General features: G+C 37.8%; 1 protein-coding gene across 2 annotated transcripts; it reads right to left on the bottom strand.

Moving 5' to 3' along the window:
- Window positions 1-3: 3 nt before the first annotated feature.
- On the bottom strand, window positions 4-20,654 carry LOC137041610 (adenylate cyclase type 3-like). 2 transcript variants are annotated; one of them, XM_067418099.1, is made up of 21 exons: window positions 20,598-20,654; window positions 19,416-20,218; window positions 17,234-17,383; window positions 14,207-14,340; window positions 13,052-13,163; window positions 12,753-12,880; window positions 11,043-11,201; window positions 10,784-10,952; window positions 10,638-10,709; window positions 10,308-10,405; window positions 10,068-10,229; window positions 9,844-9,931; window positions 7,696-7,812; window positions 6,569-6,840; window positions 5,399-5,480; window positions 5,147-5,305; window positions 4,921-5,067; window positions 4,706-4,822; window positions 4,484-4,610; window positions 3,480-3,604; window positions 4-1,742 (listed from the first exon to the last, which is right to left on the bottom strand). In XM_067418099.1, the coding sequence occupies exons 2-21, from the start codon at window positions 20,034-20,036 to the stop codon at window positions 1,566-1,568; spliced, it is 3,216 nt and encodes a 1,071-aa protein (XP_067274200.1). In that variant the 5' UTR covers window positions 20,037-20,218; window positions 20,598-20,654; the 3' UTR covers window positions 4-1,565. The 2 variants fall into 2 exon arrangements, with proteins under 2 accessions (XP_067274200.1, XP_067274201.1); XM_067418100.1 differs by having other exon boundaries at window positions 20,141-20,218.
- Window positions 20,655-23,107: the final 2,453 nt, after the last annotated feature.

The following is a 23,107-nucleotide window of genomic DNA, read 5'->3' as shown; positions in this document are numbered from 1 at the left end:
ACTGACGTCACCGGACATTCCCCTGCTGCCTCACTTCCGGACGGCGCTCCAACCAAAGGGGGGCGCGCAAAGAAACTTAGCAGCAGAGACTATTAATTCATCAATAATTATGATCATTTATACTAGAGTTTACAGAGAACAGAAAACCAGAATATTAGGCCTATTAAAAATATACCTGTTTGGTGTTTTTGGTTTATAAGTCCTTACAATTACCATAATTAGGCCTACCACAGATGTACCCACATCCATTCATTCATAACCAATCCATCCACCTTTACTACCCAGTTATGCACTCTATATAAGAAGACTAAATCTTTTTCAAATTACTCAAGATAACCTTCAAAATGATAATTTTAAGTTGTTTATAGACTAGTTACTAGTAGTACATTACTTATTTCTACTTCAAATTATTTCCCTACTAAGGATGATTAAAATTCAACAAGAGGGTAGGCTACTAAAGTTTGGCTCTGTTTAATGTACCTTGTTCAGAGTAATCAAATCATTCTTCTCATTTGGTCAAACAATAAAACACTGAGAATGGCATAAAAAGCTGTTAAATCTACAATCTACAAAGAATTTCACACATTCTCAGAGCCGTAAAAATCTGATCTAAAACCAAGATATTCACAGAGAATACATGAGACAAACTGAACATTTATATTTAAAAAAGCATTAAAAAGCATCTTCTGTCACCAAAACAAATTCCTTTATGTGTGCAAACATACTTGGCAATAAAGCTCTTTCTGATTCTGATTCTAAAGCATACAACCTGCTTGGATTGAGCTATAGACCTGGAGAAGTTTGATAAATGCTATTTGCTTTGGTAAAAAAAAATAAAAAATGGTTTTGAGTGTGATGTATAAGCAATATGTAAAATAAAAATAAAATAAAAACACTCTGCCTTCTGTTTATGCTCATAATGAACATTTCCCATGTTCTGCTCAAAAGATGCGTGTCATCTGTGTATGTTCATGTGTGTGCCTTTAATCTGACAGTCTCTGAGATGTGCTGTTTAGCTCCTGATTGTAAGTGTTTGTGTCCACAAATGAATATGATAAATATATAATATGACAGAATTTCCATCATGGCCTTATTGTATGCGTCATACTTTTTATGTGCTTAAAAAAAGCCAACAATACAATGTTCAGTAATTAAAAATGACAATTCATAGTTTACTGTAATCTAAGTGCCCATCCTCCTTCTTAATCAACATTTTTCTTACTAAGGGAATGTGTATAACGTATTAAAACATTACAAACCAGATGGTTTACCTTCAGTCTGTTGCAATGATAGAAAGTGTATATCAAATGATGAAAAATGTTTAGTTAATACAACCGTTGGCTGTGAATGCTTCTGAACCTATTTGTTTTTTATAAATGTATCTGTTTCAGAGCTGTTGCCTGTTGCGTATTGCATCTGCTGCAGACATGTTGAGCTGTATTGTTCATTTGGGAGACACAAGTTTGTGTCTCCTCTCTCTCCCTAATAATTTATAAAAAAAAGTGTAAAAGTCCCAAAATAATAAATATAAAACAGTGTCAATGTCCTAGTCTTCTTTATTCTTTTCAGGATTTGTCTAGTATTTGATGTGGAAGAGAGACTACAGTCGTCTTTGCCACAGGTTTGTCTTTGCCCTTCATGAAGAAAGTGAGCAGTTCTCCTTTTCCTTTCACAAAGATGGGTCCTCTTCTGACGAAACGGAAACCATACTCCTTCAGGATGTTATAGCAGTCCTCCACCACCTGGGGTGCACCAACACCATAAAAACATAGACATCTGTGTTAGAGCTGAGTGATACTCTCAATATTTTTAATATATTCCTTAAAGACAGTGCAATTAGCCTAGTTTTGCATCCAAAGTATAAGTATGTGAAGACAGAGACGTTCATGTAGAATATCTAAATTACATTTCTGTTGCAAAAATTCCATTAGAGGTTAAAAGTTCAATTAATTTCTGTGAATCATTTAAGAAATTTAAATTATTTATTTAAATCATTACTCAAAATAAATACAGTAAGCCTATTAAATACACCATATTGCCAAAAGTTTAAGTTCATTAAAAGTTCACCTGCATGTATAAATGCAGGCGCATTTATACATGCAGGTGAACTTTTAATGAACTTAATATGGAGTTGGCCCACCCTTTGCAGCTTTAACAGCTTCACCTCTTCTGGGAAGGCTTTCCACAAGGTTTAGGAGTGTGTTTATGGGAATTTTTGATCATTCTTCTAGGAGTGCATTTGTAAGGTCAGGCACTGATGTTGGACGAGAAGGCCTGGCTCGCAGTCTCTGCTCTAATTCATCCCAAATGTGTTCTATCAGGATAAGGTCAGGACTCTGTGCAGGCCAGTCAAGTTCCTCCATATAAAACTCCCTCATCCATGTCTTTATGGACCTTGCTTTGTGCACTGATACGACGTCATGTTGGAACAGTTCCCACTAAGTTGGTAACATGAAATTGTCCAAAATGTCTTGGTATGCTAAAGCATTAATAATTAATTTCACTGGAACTAAGGGGCTAAGCCCAACACCTGAAAAACATCCCCACAACATAATCCCCCTCCACCAAACTTTACACTTGGTACAATGCAGTCAGGCAAGTACCGTTCTCCTGGGCACCGCCAAACCCAGACTCGTCCGTCCATCGAATTGCTAGAAAGAGAAGCATGATTTGTCACTCCAGAGAACATGTTTCCACTGCTCAAGAGTCCAGTGGCGACGTGCTTTACACCCCTGCATCCGACACTTTGCATTGCACTTGGTTATATAAGGCTTGGATGCAGCTGCTCGGCCATGGAAACACATTCCAGTGAAGCTCTTTATGCACTGTTCTTAAGCTAATCTGAAAGAAACATGAAGTTTGGAGGTCTGTAGCTATTGACCACTTTGTAGTTGAGTTGCTGTTCCCAATTGCTTTCTCTTTGTTATAATGCCACTTACAGTTGACAGTGGAATATTTAGTAGTGAGGAAATTTCACAAATGGTCTTATTCTACAGCTGGCAACCTATTACGCTTGAATTCACTGAGCTCCTGAGAGCGACCCATTCTTTCACAGATGTTTGTAGAAGCGTCTGCATGTCTAGGTGCTTGATTTATACACCTGTGGCCATAGAAGTGATTGAACACCTGAATTCAATGATTTGGAGGGTTGTCCCTATACTTTTGGCAATGTAGTATATAAATATATAATTTAAAATGGTTTTTGATTATATTTTATTGCTGCCTACATGGAGACCTCTGTGTAATTTTCTGTTTAAAATATAATAATATTGGTGCTGCATATAAATAATGATGATTAAATATTGATTAAATATCAACCTTCCTTGTGTTGATATTCATGAAAAAAACGTTGAAAACATGGCAATATTTGACAATATGTTATGTTAAAATTGAAAAATATAATTTATAGCTTATAGATTAGATTTAAATAACCTTTTAATTATAAATATTTAGTTTTAAACAAATAAAACTTATGTCACCTGTATGTTACCCATAACCCCAGTGGACTCCATTCGACTGGCCACGTTCACAGTGTTTCCCCAGATATCGAAATGAGGTTTGCGTGCACCAATCACTCCAGCTAACACACTCCCCTTATTCAGACCTGACAATAAAACACACACATACAAACGCATGTTGGCTTTTAATGTTTTATGGGGACATTCAATGGAATTTTTTTTTACTGTAAAAAACTGTATATTCTGTCACTTAACCCTACCCCTAAACCTACCCACACAGGGCTTGAATATCAGCACAGGATTGTGGGTATTGTGCACAATATTAATCATTCCCACATCTCGCTCTTATAATGCAGGAAAAAATTATTTACTTTAGCACTTTATCCTCATATCCTCATGAGAAAGAAAATGCATGTGTAACAGTATAATGGATCTGTGCACTCGTTCTTAAAGTGACAGCAGCCTAATAATGTCATTAATGTTGATAAAACAACAAAAAAATGCTTTAATTGTAAGACATCAGGATTAATAGCCTATCGGTTAAATTTTTACAGGACTTAAAGACTATCCAGTGTTATTTTACATTTGATTTCGTTTTATTCAGTTTCTGTATTTCTGTACCCAAACAGCCCTAGTGTTAGATCTACCCAAAAGTGTTTCTTCTGTTTTATTAAAAAAAAAGCTTCCTTGTGCTGTGTAACCCTGTAAACAACTAAATTACCCCACTGCAAAAACAGAAATACATTGACTGAGCAAACATTAATGTAAGATAAATGCAAAAAAAAGAAAAAAGAAATGCTCCCCTCAAATGATTTAAACCCCCCGACTCCCAATTTTCCAAAATCAAATTCAGGCCCGCCATCACTAAAAACTTTCTGTATTTACATTTTTTTAAAATAAAACTTGGTATGCATTATTGAACTGTTTCCTTATACTTGGGGACCATATGTATATAACCTAACCCTAACATAAAAGAGGGTAAAAGAACATAAAAGTAACATAGGTCTGTAGTTGTGTTTGCTGACCTATGCGAAGCATGAAGTTATTGAATGACTGTTTGTTTAGGTTTCCAAGTGTGACTTTCATAGCCAGCGCGAAGTCTGCCAAATCAGCGAAGTGTTGCCAGCGCTCCATGAAGCACTGATCCTCTATCTGTATCACACACACACACACATCATCATCATCATTATCATCATCATCAGTATCAGAGACTTCATTGGCACTCTAGAGTGTGTTGTGTAGCGCACCTTGCGGTCTGTGTATCCGTTAGTGTTGCTCTCTGGCGTCACGCCTGATGCGGCCATATATGTGCTGCCGATGGTCTTGATCTTCGTAATGTCGCGAAACTCTGTGCGATCCAGAAGCTACTCAGAGTCAAAAAACACATCATATTTTTCAAAAGAGAATTTCTGCTGAACAAATGATGAGATGTATAAAGAAATAAAGAACAAGAGACACTCACACTGTCAAAGTCAGAGATGATTTCATTCAGGATTCGGAGGCATTCTATCCCTCCGTTGTTTATACTCTCCTCTGTGTAAAAGTCGGAGAAGTTGGGAATAGAGGCGAACATCACGCCGATCTCATCATACGACTGACTGTAAAGTTCCTGGAATAGACAAACAAACATCAATATGCACATTTATTAAGGACTAAACGCATCAGGATTCAGGAATATACTTCCATACCTCATCTCGTTTCTTGGAGCCCAGGAAGTGTTTGGCCACGTGATCAGGGAGCATGTTAGTGACCAGCGCCTCGTTGTATGTTCTCATTTCATACACTTTCTCCTTCTGATCGTGCACCTCGACCTTCCACAGAAACAGCTTACGGGACTGTATTTCCACCTGAGAGAGGGAAACAAGAATTAACATGCTAATAGTTATAAAAAGCAGAGGAGAGGAAATAAATGTGAGTTTTTAAGCTATTGTAGGACATACATGGCGTGCAAAGTAGTAGAAACTCATCATCATGATTATAATCATCACGGTCAGCAGATATCTGGTGGGCACCACCGAATACCTAAAGAGCCACAAAAAATATTGCAAAAATCAAGTATTAGACAACTTTTTCCACTTTTGTGAGTGAAATTTCAAATGCAAAAACTTCCATTTCATCACTAAACCAGGTGAAAACAGTTTAACTGGGTGAACAATACAATAGAAATATGCTATAAAAAGAACTGTGCTGTATTTAATTAAGCCAATGTCATTCTTTTTAGTCTCCTTTCTGTGTAAATTTGGGTCATTATAGATTGTGCCTTATTCACAAAACTCTAAAAGACCTGTTTGTGCATTGTTATTGATTATAGCTTCATTAACCTAAATAGTGATCAGATGATCAGATGATGGAGAAGAGCATCAAAAGAGCATCAGAGCATATATACAGACGCAACAATTATTCTTAGTTCATTCGCTCCTGAATTCTACATTAAAAAACATTGAAAGTTTATTCGGTAAGTGTTCATTAAGTTAAATTTACAATATTACAAAACAAGAACGTTCTATTTATCAAAGAATCCTGAAAAATTTATTGAGGTTTCCAAAAAAATATAAAATATATCAAATGTTTTCAACATTGATAACAATGAGAAATATGAATGATTTCTGAAGGATCATGTGACACTGACGACTGGAGTAATAATGCTGAAAATTCAGCTTTGATCACAGGAATAAAGTACTTTTTATTCAAATAGAAAACAGTTATTTTAAAATGTAATAATATTACTTTACTTGTCAGCGTTTTTTAAAACATTTGCCAGCCACGGCCTCTATTTTTGATCATTTAAATTTTCACAAAATTTACATGGCTCCCAGAATATTTTGTTGTTTGAATATCATCTAATATATAAAAAGAATTAACAGAGCCTTTCTTTAAACAAAAACCCCTTGTTTTTATTCTAGCTGTATGCGTTCTTTTTTTATCAACTACAACAAACAAGCAACACTGAACAAAAAGCTGAGAAAAGTTTCTTTTTTCGAAACAGTGAAAACAGGGAAAGCCAGTTAAGAGTTAAGAGACTTCATTCAAAAAGTCGTGTACAATTATATTTTGTGTAAATATGGCACTCTTCGAGTATTCACGTATTTCTAGACTCAAACTTGACTCACCTGTAGTCCAGGTAGCGAATGAAATCGTAGATGTCGTAAATGTACATCCAGCTGTGGATGTTTACAGCACCTGTCACTATGGTAACCAGCAACATGAGCGCCAGCTTGACGACATGGCTGAGCTGTACGAGCATGACGGTTGCCACGAGCGACAGCACTGATATGTATCCATAGTGTTTGGGATTCTCTGCACATCCGCCGTCACCCAGAGACTCGAGCGTCATGCCAGAAGTGGAGTTCAGGAGCAACAGGGGGGGCTGAACACAGCTCAGCTAAAGAAAAATGACAAGAAAAAATTTTTGTTTTTTGTTTGCCAGCATTTAAAGTGTTAGTTCAATCCCAAAATGAAAAGTATCTCCCCCTAATGTCGTTCCACACCCGTAAGACAAAACAGTTTAAGATATTTTCTATTTAGTCCGAGAGCTTTCTTTTCCTCCATTGAATGTATGCATGGAAATTATGCACGGAAATTTCCAGAGAGGGAATAAAAACATCATCCAAGTAGTCCATATGTGACATCAGTTGGTTAGTTAGAATCTTTTGAAGCATTGAAAATACATTTCGGTCCAAAAATAAAAAAAAACTATGACTTTATTCTGCATTGTCTTCTCTTCCGTGTTTGTTTTCAATCCGCGTTCGCGACTGCGCAGTAACGCTGCTAACGTGTTATCTGGTGCACGTAAGCTTCGTTTATAGTCTGAGGGAGCCTGTTCAGTCGCAAACGCAGATTGAAAACAAACCCAGAAGAGAAGAATAAGAAATAAAGAATAAATGCTGAATAAAGTCGTAGTTTTTGTTATTTTTGTTTTTACTTTTCTGGAAAGGGACAGTATACCGTACATACATTGAATGGAGGAAGAGAAAGCTCTTGGACTAAATATAAAATATCTTAAACTGTGTTATGAAGATGAACGGATGTCTTACGGGTGTGAATCGACATTAGGATGAGTCATTAATGACATCAATTTCATTTTTGGATGAACTAACCCTTTAATCTTTACTACAGAACTGCACTATAAATCTTGGGTGAACTTGAAATGTGGGTGCATGGCATCCAAAAAACATGCCAATTATAGTCAAAAATAATAATAATCATTGGGAAAGATGTGAAATATGCCTTATCTCACCATATCAGCCACTTCAGCCATGGTCAGAACAAATATGGCGGCCATGGCCCATGTGTTACGAGCCCAACGTGTGCGGTCGATCCAGTGCGAGAAGGACACCAGCCTCTGGGAAAAGATCTGATACACACACATCACAATGCTTCACAGACTGTCTTTAATTACTAAAATGGCTAAAACTGAAATCAATAAATGAAAGCTAAATATAAATAGAAAAATAGTACATAAAATTACAACAATTTCAAATTAAATTAGATTAATTGGAAACGTAAAAATAGAACCTAATTCAAAATCGTCAGGGTTTGGTTCTGTTTAGTTTCATTGTGGTTTTTGTTTCGCTTTCCCTTTTTCTCGTTTTGACTGTGCTTGCATTGTTAGTTTCCATAGTTACTCATTAGTTTCACACCTGTTCTTCATCAAGGAGGATAACTATAAAGATAACTATAAAATAATCGTTCTCAATCAGAGGCAGACAGTACTCAAGTAACTTTACTTTCCAAGTAATTTTGTTTTTCAAGTATATGTACTTTATCAGTGCTCTTCTTTGGAAAACCTTTACTTCACAACATTCCAAAACATAATATTGTACTTTTTACAACAATACATTTCATATGGAATATTATTTAATCCTAGCCTAGAAATCTAGACACACCCTAGCGGCAGCAAATCTAATCTGCCGCGAGTGTCGTCTAGTAACTCTCAATACCCTTCTGAGCTGTAAACGCCAAACTCTGGTCAGGCCAATCACATCGGTTATAGAGTCGGTGGGCGGAGCCATAATGACGACGGCCGAGTTGCGTTTGCATGCTTCTAGTAAACACAGAAACTGGAGAATGGCGGCGTTCTTTCGAATCAGCTTTGACTCCGACTGTGGAAGACTTGGAGTTAAGCTTTTCTCTGAGAACAGAACAAAGAACGGCACTGAAGTCATTCTTAAGAAGGGAAGATGTGTTCTGAGTTTTGCCGACTGTATACGGCGAATGTTTAATCTGTCAGCAAGCTCTGCTTAACCTTCGTTGCTCTGGTTGGTGGTAGCGCTATCCTATCGCGTGCAGAGGGAGTTTGAAAGACAACCGTTTATCCGCCCCTCGGATTGAGCCGTCAATGGTGAGTTTCCAGACCAAACATCTTGATGTGGCTCTGGCTTGTCAGGCTAATTTAATACTTAATTACATTAAAAATGTAGTACTATATACTTTTACTCAAGTATTCAAAGTTTTACTTGAGTACAAGTAAGAAAGTACTAAATTTTTAGTGTAATTAAGTATTAAATGTAAGAAAACAACAACTTTTATTCATGAAATGTAGTGCAGTAAAAAGTATGACATTATATATTATGCTTTGGAATGCAGTGAAGTAAAAGTTTTCTAAAGAAAAACACTGATAAAGTATATACTTAAAAATGTACTTGAGTAGAAAGTAAATTTAAAATGTACTTGAGTAGAAAGTAAATTTAAAATGTACTTGAGTAGAAAGTACATACTGTCCGCCTCTGTTCTCAATATTAATGAATAGCAGAGTTCACACCACAGCTATAATGATAATGGCACAGAGAAACAATATCATCATTGGAATCACTTCAAGGTTTTTTTTTATTTATTTTTTACAGTCAATCAGAATCCATCCGAGCTCGAGAGTTTAAAGCGGCAGACAAGCACATGCTTAGATTGAACGATGTGGCCTTTATTTCTGTTATTTCTCTGTGTGTATTTAAACTTGAGTTCTCACAGTTCTTGGTTCGGTGTTGTTTGTCGTTAAGTGTTATGTGGTTGTTTTGTTAGCTTTTTCCTGTGATCTCCTAAGTGTTTCCTTATAGATTTTGACTGTTTTGTTGATATTCCTGAGGTGTGTGAATTATTGCAACCTGAGTGTGACAAAAAATGTTAATAAATACTACAATAGTAATAAAATAATATAAAATGCAACATATATAGAATACTTATCTTTCTATATATATAGAAAGATAATCGCAATCTTTCTGGCTAATATTTAACCCCAAAACAAAAAAAACGTTTAAAATGCAAAATGTGATTTCTTTTTTCTTTTGATTTTTGCGTGAATTATGACGAAGTTGTTGTCGTGAAATTCCCTAAATCATCTACTGCTGTGATGTTGAACCAAAGTCCCTTTCTAGCAAGTCTTTGAACTTACTCGAGGAAAGATGGCCGCTAGTGAACACAGAGTCAGAATCAGCAGTAACAGCTCACCGACAGCCAGAGTCACGTAATTCACAATCAACCTGTCGGAAATCAAGAAGACATGTGACATCCTTACACAGCAGTGTCAATTTTTTATTATTATTTTTTTACATGAATACATTAACAATCTATTTAGCATGTTGCATTAGTAATTAATTATGGATGAGCTTCACTCACTGTGGATCTATGAGCATTTCCATGGCTGAGGTGAAGAGCAGAACCACACAACAGCAGCTGAAAGCAACACCCGTCTGTCTCTCCTTCTCTGCTGAGTAACGAGACTCCAGATCAGGGTCCTTAAACCTCAGAGAGAGAACGCCCGTCTTCCTCTCCTCCAGACTGAGAGAGAGATGGTGATGTGAGACAGGGGCATGAAAGCAAAACCACTGGGTTCAAATAAGAATAAACAGTCATTACGTCTCCTCTGCCTCTCTCTCCAGCAGAGCTTTATTCAGCAGATGGTTCAGATGCTCGTCTTCCAGCCCTTCATCTGTCATAGTGGCCAACTGTAGCTGCTGAGAAACCACACGCACAGGTCAAAGGTCAAGATAGATAGACAGACAGACAGACAGATAGATAGATAGATAGACAGACAGACAGACAGACAGACAGACAGACAGACAGACAGATAGATAGATAGATAGATAGATAGATAGATAGATAGATAGATAGATAGATAGATAGATAGATAGATAGATAGATAGATAGATAGATAGATAGATAGATAGATAGATAGATAGATCTCACCTGTGTTTCTGAATCCTCAGGTATGTTCTTTACTGATGTGTAGCTGCCATTGGTTTCTGTGGTGTTGATCATCTGAGGAAAGTTTGAGATGAGTTTAAGACGAGAGCAACAGAACAGAGAATGGGAATGAATCTCATGATACTCACTGTGCCGTTGCTCACACCGTTTGTTTTGGGGGTTTCTTTGGACACACACACCAGGTACGTGTCAATGCCTTTCTCCAGAAGATAATCGCAGCGTTCTCCTCCATTGCCCTCCTCCAGCTCAAACTCACCATGCAAACAATCCTTTGTGCTTTGAGAGATGTGCACACGCCTGCAAACGCAGCAGAGAGTCATCCACGCTGTATTTCAAAAATAAACTAATTATTTAAATTCAGTTGTAACAGATTTTAGTTGATCTCACCCAGGAATTCCCCCAGACTCCATCTTGTTTGCCACGGTAACATCAGTGGACCAAACGTCAAACTGCCAGCGCTTCTGTCCCAGGACTCCACCCAGTACGGTACCAGTGTGCACGCCTACACGCATGTCCACTCCCGTCTGAGTTTTTTCTCGCACGTAACTGAACACAGGTGAGAAGCATACGAGCCATTTCTATATAGTTGTTTCATTCATTTTATTCAATTAATAAATCTAAAATATTTGTATTTTATTTTAATTAAAAAAAAATGTATTTGTGTATATATATATATATATATATATATATACAAATTTGTATAAAACAAATGAATATACAGTATATGTAGTATATACACCGATCAGGCACAACATTCCTAATCCACTAGAAGGTGTGTTGTGGTATCTGGCACTAAGATTTTAGCAGCAGATCCTTTAGGTCCTGTAAGTTGCGAGTTGGGGCCTCCATGGATCGGACTTGTTTGTTCAGCACATCCCACAGATGCTCGATTGGATTGAGATCTGGGGAATTTGGAGGCCAAGTCAACACTTTGTGCTCCTCAAACCATTCCTGAACCATTTTTGGTTTGTGGCAGGAGCATTATCCTGCTGAAAGAGCCACAGCCACCAGGATACCGTTTCCATGAATGGCAGGACCCAAGGTTTCCCAGCAGAATATTGCCCAAAGTGGTCCAAGGAAGGAACAGTGGTGAACCAGAGACCCAGGTCATGGGAAGCCAAGGCTCAGTGATGCACGTGGGGATCGAAGGCTGGCCCGTGTAGCTCAAATTGCTCAAGAAGTAGCCGCAGACCAGTCAGGGTGCCCATGCTGGCACGTGAGCATCAGAACTGGACCACGGAGGAATGGAAGAAGGTAGCCTGGTCGGATGAAACTGGTGAGGATGCACTATGTGAATAATCCAAGCCAGCGGAGGCAGTGTGATATAACATCCATGTGGATGTTACTTTGACACGTACCACCTACCTAAGCATTGTTGCAGACCATATACATTTCAGCAGGATAATGCTCCTGCCACAAAGCAAAAATGGTTCAGGAATGGTTTATGGAGCAGAACAACGAGTTTGATGTGTTGACCTCTAAATTCCCCAGATCTCAATCCAATCTCAATCCAAGGCCCCACCTTGCAATTTACAGGATTTAAAGGATCTACTGCTAACATCTTGGTGCCAGATGCCACAGCACACCTTTAGGGGTCTAGTGGAGTCAATGGGTCAGGGCTGTTTTGGCAGCAAAAGAGGGACCAACACAATATAAGGAATAATGTCATAATGTTATGCATACACAACATTTTTCATAATTGCTAATTTATCAAAACAGCCATCAAAGCATAAAGAATAGAGCCATCATCAACTTCAGAGCTCACTTGATCTACTGTATATACATTTACTAATAACATATTTTTAGAGATTATTGTGAATGTACAGTGCTAAAGTAATGAAGTGCTCTCTTTTATTCATATTTGATCAAATTGATCATAGTGTTTCAGAGTATAAAGCATCTCCCAGTTTATTGTATACAAAACCCTTCCCACTCGTGGAAGCCCCCTATCCATGTGTGTGTGGATTAGATAAAGTTTCTCAGAGATGGCATTTACTGTATTACAGTTACAGATAAAACCCCTCCCATATGACATGCACAATAGATAAAGTGATTGGGTACTGCAGGTAAAGCCCCTCCCAGTGGGCGTGAACTCACGAGATGGCGTCCACCATAGACAGGCCCATCATAATGGAGCAGGCAGCGTGATCCTCACGATAATCAGGCAGACCGCAGATACAGTAATAACAGTCTCCCAGAATCTTGATCCTCAGCTGGTGGTGTTGCTGTTAAAACATACAGACAGATAAGAGCAAATGAACTTGCATGTGGAAGTGTCAGTGTTTCTTGTACCGTTAATACTAGTGATTATATGCACATTTGTACCATGCAAATTCCCCATAACTTTTTCCTCTTTTGTATTTTCCTTAAATGTGTGTGTTGGCTGTTTTACTCACTGCTGCTAGTTTGTCGAAGCGAGCAAACAGCTCGTTGAGTACTTTGACAAGTTCTTTCGGAGTCACCGCAGATGACAGCTGTGTAAAACCGACAATATCTGCAAAAAGGATACTGCAGCGAGAGGGCTTAAAGTCAACATAAAATGACAACTTTTTTATTTCTAAGTATTTCTGAATGAAACAAGATATTCAGCAAGAAAAAATATGTAGGTTTATTTATTCATTTTACAATCGGACCAATTTTTCAATACTGTTTCATTCATGTATGACATATATGCAAATATATTGGAAGTGTATTAATTGAATCAATGGACAAATTTGGGTCAATCTTTAGGTGAACAGATTCAAAAGAATCAATGTGGTGAATCAAAATCCCAGCACTTGTGGTAAATAAATGAGCTTAAAGGTGCACTATGCAACTTTCCGTCCACTGGAGGGCGCCTATTCAAAACAAATGCGTAGTTTGATGACGCAAAGTGTGAGCGCAGTATCTTGGGACATGTGGTCTTCACATCACAGCCGGTGGAAAATAGGACTTGGGCAGAAATCATGTTCATGCATGCGGTTATTAACGTTACTGTAGTGTAAAGCAGCGCAGGACCGAGTGTTGTGGAGCTGAGCACGGCCGCTGGAGCGATTGTTAAACAAATACCCGCCTCGCGAATACCGGGACTTTTATTATGACGGGACGGGACACATTCGCCGGGCGCCTGCACTGATCCGCTCTTCCGGTCATGATTTTGAGGTAATGCAGCTCTGTTTATCATATTAGATACATTTAAGTGTGTTTAAAATGATGTTATGACGTTACTCCGTGCGTTCACTTGTTCACACTGCTAAGAGTAAAGCGCTCCTGCCAAATATAACCCGAAACCGAGGGTAACGCAGATATGACGCAATTGACAGGCAACTCCCTCAAATGCAATGCTGAAACGTCCCTGTCCTTAGTTAAAATAGTAATTTTCTCACAATTTACAAATAGTTGGAAACATCTGGGATATTGTAGGTACTCAACTGAACAAAATATATAACACCGGCCTAGTGGTTTTTGGATATTTTACTGCAAAAATACTACATAGTGCACCTTTAATATACATGAAGACAGGATCAAATCATGCAATGATTTAGCAAGAGGGGGGACAGTTAATGTTTTACCTGACATTTTCGTGGCGGTACATGTACATGGTGTTGAACTGCTGAGCATCTGATTTCTGATTAGCTTCTTTTTTCATGCCCTGAAGCATCTCATCTGCTATGTGCTTCGGCAAGATGGACAACAACAACTCCTCCTACAGTATATACACAGATATAGACATTTTGATTACCTGACAAGTTTGGAAACATACAGTTTTTAAATGTCTCTTCTGCTCACCAAAGCGGCATTTAATCAGAAATACAGTAAAAACTGTTTTCGATTTGAATATATTGTAAAATGTAATTTATTGCTGTTACCAAAGCTGGATTTTCAGCATCATTACTCCAGTCTTCAGTGTCACATAATCCTTCAGAAATCATTATAATAAGCTGATTTGATGCTCAAGCAACACTTCTGATTATTATAGATGTTAAAATCTTTTGTAACATTATAATGTCTTCACTGTCACTTTTGATCAATTTAATGCATCCTTGATTAATACAAGTACATCTTACCGCAAATGTATGAATGGCATAATTGTTTCCACTATTATATTCAGCAGAAAAACTGTTTTTAACATTGATATAATAATAATAAATATTTCTTGTGCATCAAATCATCATGTGACACTGAAGACTGGAGTAAAGATGCTGAAAATTCAGCTTTGATCACAGGAATAAATTACATTTTAAAATATATTGAGATAGAAAACTACTGTTTTAACTGAATTATTATTATATTTTTGATTAAATAAACACAGCCTGGTAAACTTTGCCAGATTCAGATGCATTATTCATTGTTATTATGCAAATGTATCATGATGCACTAATTTTTGAAACATTTTTATGTGCTCTCTCTGGTTCACGAACACAAGAGTGATGTGGGATTACGGGAGTTTGATCACAGCACATTTGTCTCTTGTTGCCGTTGCCATAGTGAGCTAAACCCGTCAGCTGTGCTCTGATTTGCTGGATGCACTCAACTCCCAGAAGCCCCTACTGCTGCTATGGCATTCTGAGATTGACGGGGTATCTGGAGACCATGTGACCACACGAGCAGGACGGACAGAAAGAGATGCTGACAGAAAGCAATTAAACCAGAGTACAGATATTTTGGTGTTAGCGAATAAGGATTCTACTAAAAACACTTAACAAAAAATAATACAACATGTTGTCAATGTGAATGTAAGTTGTCACAAGGGAACCTGCCATTAAATTGCAAAATTTAAACAGTAAAACAATGAAACACAATCCAATTTAATAGCAAAAAGGTAGCATACAATTTTTAACAAAAAGTACTTTAAATAAGTTGATTTCCCCATAAACAATATGTCGCTTTCAGCATGGCTGTTTGTTCAGTGGTTCAAAATAGCATAATTGACCAATGGTGTAGGTTTGGGGCGGGACTATCTGATTGTCACCAATAGCAGATGTCGTGAGTGTTTTGGAAACGTTTCAAAACAGTTTCTTTTCCAAATTTGGTTTTGTGCAGCTAGTGGGAAAGAAATTACACTTCTTCTTTAGAGTTGGAAAAGAAAAAGATGCTAAGCCAACTAGGCTTTTTTACCTTTTCCCCAACACACACACACACACACACACACACACACACACACACACACACACACACACACACACACACACACACACACACACACACACACACACACACACACACACAAACACAAACACACACACACACACACACACGCACACACACACACACACACACACACATACACACATAAAGCCCCCCTCTGAGATGTACAGTCAGGGTTATTATAGTTGGCTAAAATGAAAATAAAATATAAAGAAAATCTTTTATCTAGCTACAAAGTTTAACTTGATATATTAAAATAAACTAAAACTGAAATACATATATAATGAGCAGTTCAAAAACTAATACAAATTGCACAGACACAACTAAATTGCTAAAACGTTACCTAAAATTACAATTAAAATGGAAAATATAACAAGAAAAAAACAATGATTAAATATGAATAAAAACCGCAGATCCTCACAATAAGGTTTCATTCGAGTTAACTACATAACTAATGATAACAGCATACTGCAACAATACTTCAGCATTTATTAATGTTAGGTAATGTTAATTTACAAATACATGATTAAAATCAAAGTTGTATCTGTTATAATTAGTTAATCCACTGTGGACTAACGAACAAACAATGACCAGTTGTGTTTGTATTAACTATCATTAACAAAGATTAACAGATGCTGTAAAAATGATATTGCTCACTGTTAGTTCGTGTTAACTAATGCATAACTAATGTTAACAATGAGACCTTTTTGCAAAGTGTTACCATAAAAACGATAACAATATCTCAATCATACTGCTGTCATTATATGTGCAGCATGCAGTGAGACTGGCTAATTTAAAAATCTTGTAAATTAATCTAAAATGAAAATATAAGTTGATATGAATGTGTTTGGTTGCACCTAAAACTAAAACGACACAATGTTTTGCTATAAACTAACAGAAATATCAGTATAACCTGAACTGAATTAATGGTCTTTATGCAGGTCTTAAATAGCAAATAAATGTAACTTTTTGAGTGAACTAACCCTATTGCATTAACCAGAAATGTATGCTATATTATTGATAGGACAGAGCTTAAAACTCAGTATGTACTGTGTGACTAACATAAACTAATGTGTGATGGCAAATTTGGACCCTTGGGTCTTTAATGTCGCTGCAGTCACAATAACAGCAGCCTGGGGAATAACTTCATTACTGCAATAAGAGTGACAACAGAACACAACCTGCTCTCTCTCTCTCTCTCTCTCTCTCTCTCTCTCTCTCTCTCTCTCTCTCTCTCTGTGTGTGTGTGTAGTGTATCCTTAGTTCTGCTCAGATGTCCCAATAACAGGTAACAGGACACTAGGGCTCCAGAGCAGAGCTCCACCATTGAGCCCAATTAGAGCATCTCTGTGCTCTCTTTACTCACACACTCACAGACATGGCTTAAGCATCATATTAAAAACCTTTTTCATTAGAGATTATTTCTATTTGCAATGCATGTTCGTGTGTACCTGTTGTTGACTCTGATCCTTCAGCGTAAGACTGACTTCCAGAGATTGTTTGGCCTCTAGGAACGCCGTGCGGTACTTACGGTCGGCCATGAAATATGACATCACACCCACCAGAATGGCAGCAAAATACAGCATCAGGTTCGCCACGAGCTACGAGAAACAACACACTTCTGCTTAATAAACACAGTCCAGCAACACAGAACATTATGTTTGTTTACATGGAAAAAAGATGTCTGAGGGATGTTTTTGAGACTGTCCTATGACGTCAATGTAAAACTGTTTCTTCCTGACACACATATATCGTTACATTACATCAGACCCTTCTGTGAGCTCCACCTCCGTGTTCATGACATGAAACATGTGACACGTTTCTCTCGCAACTCTCTGCTGTCATTAATCACAGTTTTAGGGACTATAGCATTATCATACCAAAGTAACAACACAGTTTTGGTTAAATAAAAAACTTAATTTACACTGAACATTAAGTTAAAAATGTTAGTTAGTAAGTATTTGAAAGAAACCTTTTAAGCTCACCAAGACAGTACACTACAGTATTTTTTCCTGTTTGAATATATTGTAAAATGTAATTAATTCCTGTGATCAAAGCTGAATTTTCAGCATCATTACTCCAGTCTTCAGTGTCACATGATCCTTCAGAAATTTGCTATAAAAAAATCATTTCTGATGATTATCATGATTATCGTCAACTAGAGATAGATACATTTCTTTTCAGGATACTTTGATGAATAGAAAGCTCAAAAGAACAGCATTTAGTGCAAACAATATAAACGCCTTTTACTGTCAATTTTGATCAATGTAATGCACCCTTGCTAAATAAAAGTTTAGATTTCTTTTTAAAAACAATTTTAATCTAAATTAAAAAATATATTAAAATGTAATATTAAATGTAAACAAAATTTGTACTATAAAAAAAGAACCATTTTGAGGTTACCTTTTACAAAAGTACTGTGGCAGTAACGATAATATTAGATTTGATAAACACCATGGTAAAATGATTCCATGATGATAACTAAAAATGTTAATCACCTTTACAATAAAAGGACTGTGGTGATTAATGGTACAAGGAAGTGCATTCAGAACCATGATATACACTATATTGCCAAAGTCATTAGGACACCCATCTAAATCATTGAATTCAGGTATTTCAATCACTTCCATGGACACAGGTGTATAAAATCCAAGCCCTAGGCATGCAGACACTTCTACAAACATTTTGAAAGAATGGGTCACTCTCAAGAGCTCAGTGAATTCAAGCAATAAATCCATTTGGGAAATTTCCTCACTACTAAATATTCACTCAACTGTTAGTGGTATTATAACCACGTTTGGGTTTCAATGGCCGAGCAGCTGCATCCAAGCCTTAAAACACCAAGTGCAATGCAAAGTATTGTATGCCGAGGTATATTGCTCTGTCTGGCAATCCAATGGATGAGTCTGGGTTTGGCGTTTGCTAGGAGAACGGTACTTACTTGACTGCATTGTGCCAAGTGTGAAGTTTGGTGGAGGGGGGGTTATGGTGTGGAGTTGTTTTACAGGTGTTGGGCTTGGCCCCTTAGTTCTAGTGAAAGGAAATATTTATGCTTTAGCATACCAATACATTTTGGACAATTTCAAGCTCCCAACGTTGTGGGAACAGTTTGGGGATGGCCCCTTCAATTCCAACATGACTGCACACCAGTGCACAAAGCAAGGACCATAAAGACATAGATGAGCAAGTTTGGTGTGGAGGAACTTGACTGGCCTGCACAGAGTCCTGACCACAACCCAAAAGAACACCTTTGGGATGAATTAGAGTGGAGACTGCGAGACAGGCCTTCTCGTCTAACATCAGTGCCTGACCTCAAAAATGCACTTCTAGAAGAATGGTAAATAATTCCCTTAAGCACAGCCCTAAACCTTGTGGAAAGTTAAAACTGTTATAGCTGCAAAGTGAGCCAACGGATTAAGAATGGAATGTCATTAAAGTTCATGTGCACGTCCAAAAACTTCTGGCAATATAGTGTAGCTTGTATAATCACTCCAAATCACCGTAATCATGTCTTCACAGTCTACAGGAAAGTTTAAAAAAAAGTTTTTATCCCTCTTATTTGAAGTACATTAGGGTATCTGATTATGGAAACTGACAAAACAAAGTTTTCCAGAGTAAGTGTGTTTGTGTCACCTGTCTGATCAGCACTGTTAACTGTAGTTTATCTTGTCTCTGCGCTATAATGAACCCCAGCAGCAGCGTGTGCGCGCAGCACGAGAGCACGCTCAGGAGCGCGATGGGCGCAAGCGGCAGTGGGAGCGTGAGGAAGAAGGAGAAGATGAAGAATGTCTGCCACCCCACTGTGTCACCGGCTGCGTAAAATCCCGCGAAGTTCAAACTGAAGTAGCACAACACGTGAACCGTGATGAGCAGCCACAGCGCGTACGGCACGAGGCTCCGGTACAAGGCCTCTGGCAGCAAACGGAACCGGGACATAATGTAGAACAGAATATCCGAAACCAGCCCACCTGCCGCCACCGCGAGCGTGTTCAGTTTATCATGAGAGTAAACAACCGCGCACATGATGATCACGAAACAGTTGAACAGAGCCGCGAACACAATCAGCACCAGTAACGTCTCCTGCCGCTGGCGGAGAAAATACGTCTGATAAACTTTCTCGAGAGACTCCGGAGTAAACTTAAGACGCAGGAAACGCGGCAGAGACAGAGACCGACGTCCACCGGACCCGCGCGCTGTCACCTTGTGCGGCTCCGCCACGGTAACCGGACGGTCCTGAATCCCGTTCACCGACATACTGCAGCTCTAGTAATGTTTTGGGTGTAATAGCTATCTGTGGTACTGGTAGATCCGTCACAGTTGGCGGAGTTTATTCCGCACGGGTTTGAGTAGAAACACACCGGAGAGGTTCAGTCTGTCATTCCTTCTCTCCGGTTCCGTTTCCATGACAAACACATCTCGAGCTGCTCTTCCACATCCTTTAATCACAACAATAACGAAGCAGAAACAAAGAAAATTGGTCACAATTACAAATGTTGTTCATAAGTTATCACGTCACTATAACACTATTATAAAATACACACATGACATGATCACAGCCTACATTTGCTTAAAGATTTTATTTAGTCAACGCGCGTATTTTCACCACAAAAACGCTCGTGTTCGTAAAAAAGTAGCGTTAGCCATTTAGCATTTAATGTCATATTTGCTAGTCACAAATAGCCTACTTTTAGTGTTTTGTCTACACAATATAGTTGTGGTCTGTGGTTTAAAGATAGTTCATCCAAAAATTAAAATGTCATTATTTATTAACATTTGACAAATACAAAACTGAACAAACTAAATTGTATATCTTACCTGATTCAGGTGGGAACTTGACTTGTTAGGCTGCCACTGTTATTAAGTAACATTTCCTGTTAATCTAATAAAAAAATAGCTCTTAATAACTGAAATTAACTGAAAACTATTAACTGAGAATTAAAATTACTCCTTATGTTTAAGGAAAATATTCCGTCTTGTAGCTTTGGTAAACAATCCATGTGATTTTCTTATAATCTTCATGTGCTGTCAGTATCAACACTGAACCTCAGCAACAAACAGCTTCACCCCCACCCCCACCCTCTCAGACAGTGTTGCTGTAACCAAACCCAACTCTTTCCAGGTTGCTACAGTGTGTTCCCTTGTGAGTATAAGGCTCATACTCAAGGGAACTATACAGAAATGTGTTGTCACACTAAGTTTTCCATCCTATAATATGTTGTAATGATATATATGTGTTTGACTCCCTTTCGCCTTCAGAACTGCCTTAATTCTACGTGGCATTGATTCAACAAGGTGCTGAAAGCATTCTTTAGAAATGTTGGCCCATATTAATAGCATAGCATCTTACAGTTGATGGAGATTTGTGGGATGCACATCCAGGGCACGAAGCTCCCGTTCCACCACATCCCAAAGATGCTCTATTGGTTCAGATCTGGTGACTGTGGGAGCCATTTTAGTACAGTGAACTCATTGTCAAGTTCAAGAAACCCATTTGAAAATGATTAGAGCTTTGTGACATGGTGCATTATCCTGCTGGAAGTAGCCATCAGAGGATGGGTACATGGTGATCATAAAGGGATGGACATGGTCAGAAACAATGCTCAGGTAGGCCGTGGCTTTTAAACGATGCCCAATTGGCACTAAGGGGCCTAAAGTGTGCCAAGAAAACATCCCCCACACCATTACACCACCACCACCAGCCTGCACAGTGGTAAGGCATGATGGTCCATGTTCTCATTCTGTTTATTCCAAATTCTGACTCTACCATCTGAATGTCTCAACAGAAATCGAGACTCATCAGACCAGGAAACATTTTTTCAGTCTTCAACTGTCCAAGTTTGGTGAGCTCATGCAAATTGTAGCCTCTTTTTCCTATTTGTAGTTGAGATGAGTGGTACCCGGTGGGGTCTTCTGCTGTTGTAGCCAAACCGCTTCAAGGATGTGCGTGTTGTGGCTTTACAAATACTTTGCTGCATATTTTCGGTTGTAAGGAGTGGTTATTTCAGTCAAAGTTGCTCTTCTATCAGCTTGACTCAGTCGGCCCATTCTCCTCTGACCTCTAGCATCAACAAGGCATTTTCGCCCACAGGACTGCCACATACTGGATGTTTTTCCCTTTTCACACCATTCTTTGTAAACCCTAGAAATGGTTGTGTGTGAAAATCCCAGTAACTGAGCAGATTGTGAAATACTCAGACCGGCCCGTCTGGCACCAACAACCATGCCATGCTCAAAATTGATTAAATCACATTTCTTTCCCATTCTGACATTCAGTTTGGAGTTCAGGAGATCGTCTTGACCAGGACCACACCCCTAAATGCATTGAACCAACTGTCTTGTGATTGGTTGATTACATAATTGCATGAATGAGAAATTGAACAGGTGTTCCTAATAATCCTTTAGGTGAGTATATATATATATATATATATATATATATATATATATATATATATATATATATATATTATATATATATATATATATATATATATATATATATATATATATATATATATATATATATATATATATATATATATATATATTATATATAAAAGGATAGTTCATGCCAAATTCTGTCATTAATTGCTCGCCCTCATGTTGTTCCAAACCTGTATGACTTCTGTAACAATTCGGATAAGTTTTACGATCTCTTTATGAACTTTTTGAAGCGTCAAAGTTGTAGTTGCGTATAGGCTCCAGTGGAGGGACAGAAAGCTCTTAGATTTAATCAAAAATATATATTTGTTTTGAATATGAACACAGTCTTATGGGTTTATGTGTCAGGCTGCTGGTCTTGTCCTTTTATACTTCCAGGACTCCAGGTATGAGCCTGCTGAGGTATCACCTACAGCAAGTAAACAGAGCTGTTTTATTTGTATGAAACGTTTAACCTTTCTTCTCTAATCATCTGCAGCTTGGTCGTACACAGGGGGCAGCAAACTCTTAGATATGATTTTGTCTGAACAGAATGTGTCTGTTGTTAAACTTAAAAGCCAAATGAACACATGACTGAATGCGTGTGCAGAGCATAAAGGCACACCAAGTAAATATTCTTTGATAAGTAATACTAATACTTTTTATATAGCCTATGTAAATTAATTTTATATTTTCTTCCAGTTTTTAATTAGACTTTCAAAAACAAAATCACTAATTTGTACATTTGAAATAACTACAATTAATGTATTTTACCTTTAGCAATACGTGCTAATAATATATTTAGACACGCATTAAAAAAAAAAAAGAGGAATTTAATTAAGGTGATGGGAGGGGAGGAATGTGGGCTTTAAACAAAAGGAAACACTAGTAATAGAGAGTTGAAAAAA

This window comes from Pseudorasbora parva, chromosome 15 (assembly GCF_024679245.1).
Source record: "Pseudorasbora parva isolate DD20220531a chromosome 15, ASM2467924v1, whole genome shotgun sequence".
NCBI lineage: Eukaryota > Metazoa > Chordata > Actinopteri > Cypriniformes > Gobionidae > Pseudorasbora > Pseudorasbora parva.
This window is presented reverse-complemented; position numbering and strand designations above follow the sequence as displayed.